The 1,580-nt window shown below is 52.5% G+C and overlaps 1 protein-coding gene across 1 annotated transcript; it reads right to left on the bottom strand.

Moving 5' to 3' along the window:
- Nucleotides 1-415: 415 nt before the first annotated feature.
- LOC306815407 (olfactory receptor 14J1-like) lies at nucleotides 416-1,348 on the bottom strand (the record flags this gene model as incomplete). Its single annotated transcript, XM_079331968.1, has 1 exon — nucleotides 416-1,348. One exon carries the CDS (start codon nucleotides 1,346-1,348, stop codon nucleotides 416-418), a length of 933 nt encoding a protein of 310 aa, XP_079188094.1.
- Nucleotides 1,349-1,580: the final 232 nt, after the last annotated feature.

Here is a 1,580-nt window from a genome sequence, read left to right as displayed (position 1 = left end):
ACACGAGGGGCAGGAGGGCAGCGGGGCAGTGGCACGAGAGCAGCACTGGCAGCAGCAAGAGCTGCTGCTGCTGGGCACAGCTGCTGTGCCAGCACTGATCTGCACCCAGCTCTGCACACAGACAGTGTTGCTGCAGCTCCAGGGAAGGAAACAAAAGGGGCATCTCTGGAGAAAACTTTGCTGGGAGAGAAATCGTTCACTGTGTTTAATGCCACGAAGACTGCAACCCTTTATTGACACATTTTGTGGCCACAGGGAAGATGGAGAAACATAATGAGCAATGGAACAGAGTGACTTTTTTTAATGGACAATGTGATAAAACTAAAACAAAGCAAAAATAACCCCACAACCAAACCAAGAAGAAGTATAAAAGATGACTTTTATTACAAGTGGTTTTCAGAAATTGAGTAGAAGTTTAATGTTCCTGAAAGCAGCCAGTCATCAGTGTCCACACTGAAGCCTTGAGCTCTTGATTCCTCAGGCTGTAGATGAGGGGGTTCAGGACTGGAGGCACCACTGAGTACAGAACTGACAGGGCCAGATCCAGGGATGGGGAGGAGATGGAGGGGGGTTTCAGATAAGCAAATGCAGCAGTGCTGATAAACATGGAGACCACAGCCAGGTGAGGGAGGCAGGTGGAAAAGGCTTTGTGCCGTCCCTGCTCAGAGGGAATCCTCAGCACAGCTCTGATGATCTGCACGTAGGAGAAAACAATGAAAATAAAACATCCAAGTGCTAAACAGGTACTAACAGCAGTGAGCCCAAGTTCCCTGAGTTTGGAGTGTGAGCAGGAGAGTTTGAGGATGTGTGGGATTTCACAGAAGAAATGGCCCAGGACATTGCCGTGGCACAGGGGCAGGGAAAATGTATTGGCTGAGTGCAGCAGAGCATTGAGAAAGCCACTGACCCAGGCAGCTGCTGCCATGTGGGCACAAGCTCTGCTGCCCAGCAGGGTCCCGTAGTGCAGGGGTTTGCAGATGGACACGTAGCGGTCATAGCCCATGATGATCAGGAGGGAATACTCTGTTCCAATGAAAAAGATAAACAAAAAGAGCTGTACAGCACATCCTGAGTAGGAGATGTTCCTGGTGTCCCAGAGGGAATTGTGCATGACTTTGGGCACAGTGGTGCAGATGGAGCCCAGGTCAGTCAAGGCCAGGTTGAGCAAGAAGAAGAACATGGGGGTGTGCAGGTGGTGGCCGCAGGCTACGGCGCTGATGATGAGGCCGTTGGCCAGGAGGGCAGCCAGGGAGATGCCCAGGAAGAGGCAGAAGTGCAGGAGCTGCAGCTGCCGCGTGTCTGCCAATGGCAGCAGGAGGAAGTGGCTGATGGAGCTGCTGTTGGACATTTGCTGTGTCTTGTCTTGGGCATCTGTAAAAAAAGCAACCATGGAATAGTTCAGGTTGGAAAGACTTTAAATAACACAGCCCATCTTGGTGGCACTTTCACCCCACTGCCTGCCGAGGGCTGTTCTGCCTAAAGCTGTCCCTGACAGCAGCTGCTTCCCTGTGCCGAGTGCTGGACTGTGCCAGTGCTGCCAGAGCCCAGCCCAGCCCTGGGGGCTCAGCTTTGCCCTGCAG

The sequence above is a fragment of the Erithacus rubecula genome (genome assembly GCF_903797595.1).
Source record: "Erithacus rubecula genome assembly, contig: scaffold_131_arrow_ctg1, whole genome shotgun sequence".
NCBI lineage: Eukaryota > Metazoa > Chordata > Aves > Passeriformes > Muscicapidae > Erithacus > Erithacus rubecula.
The sequence above is the reverse complement of the archived record's forward strand: the minus strand, read 5'-3'. Positions and strand labels throughout refer to the sequence as shown.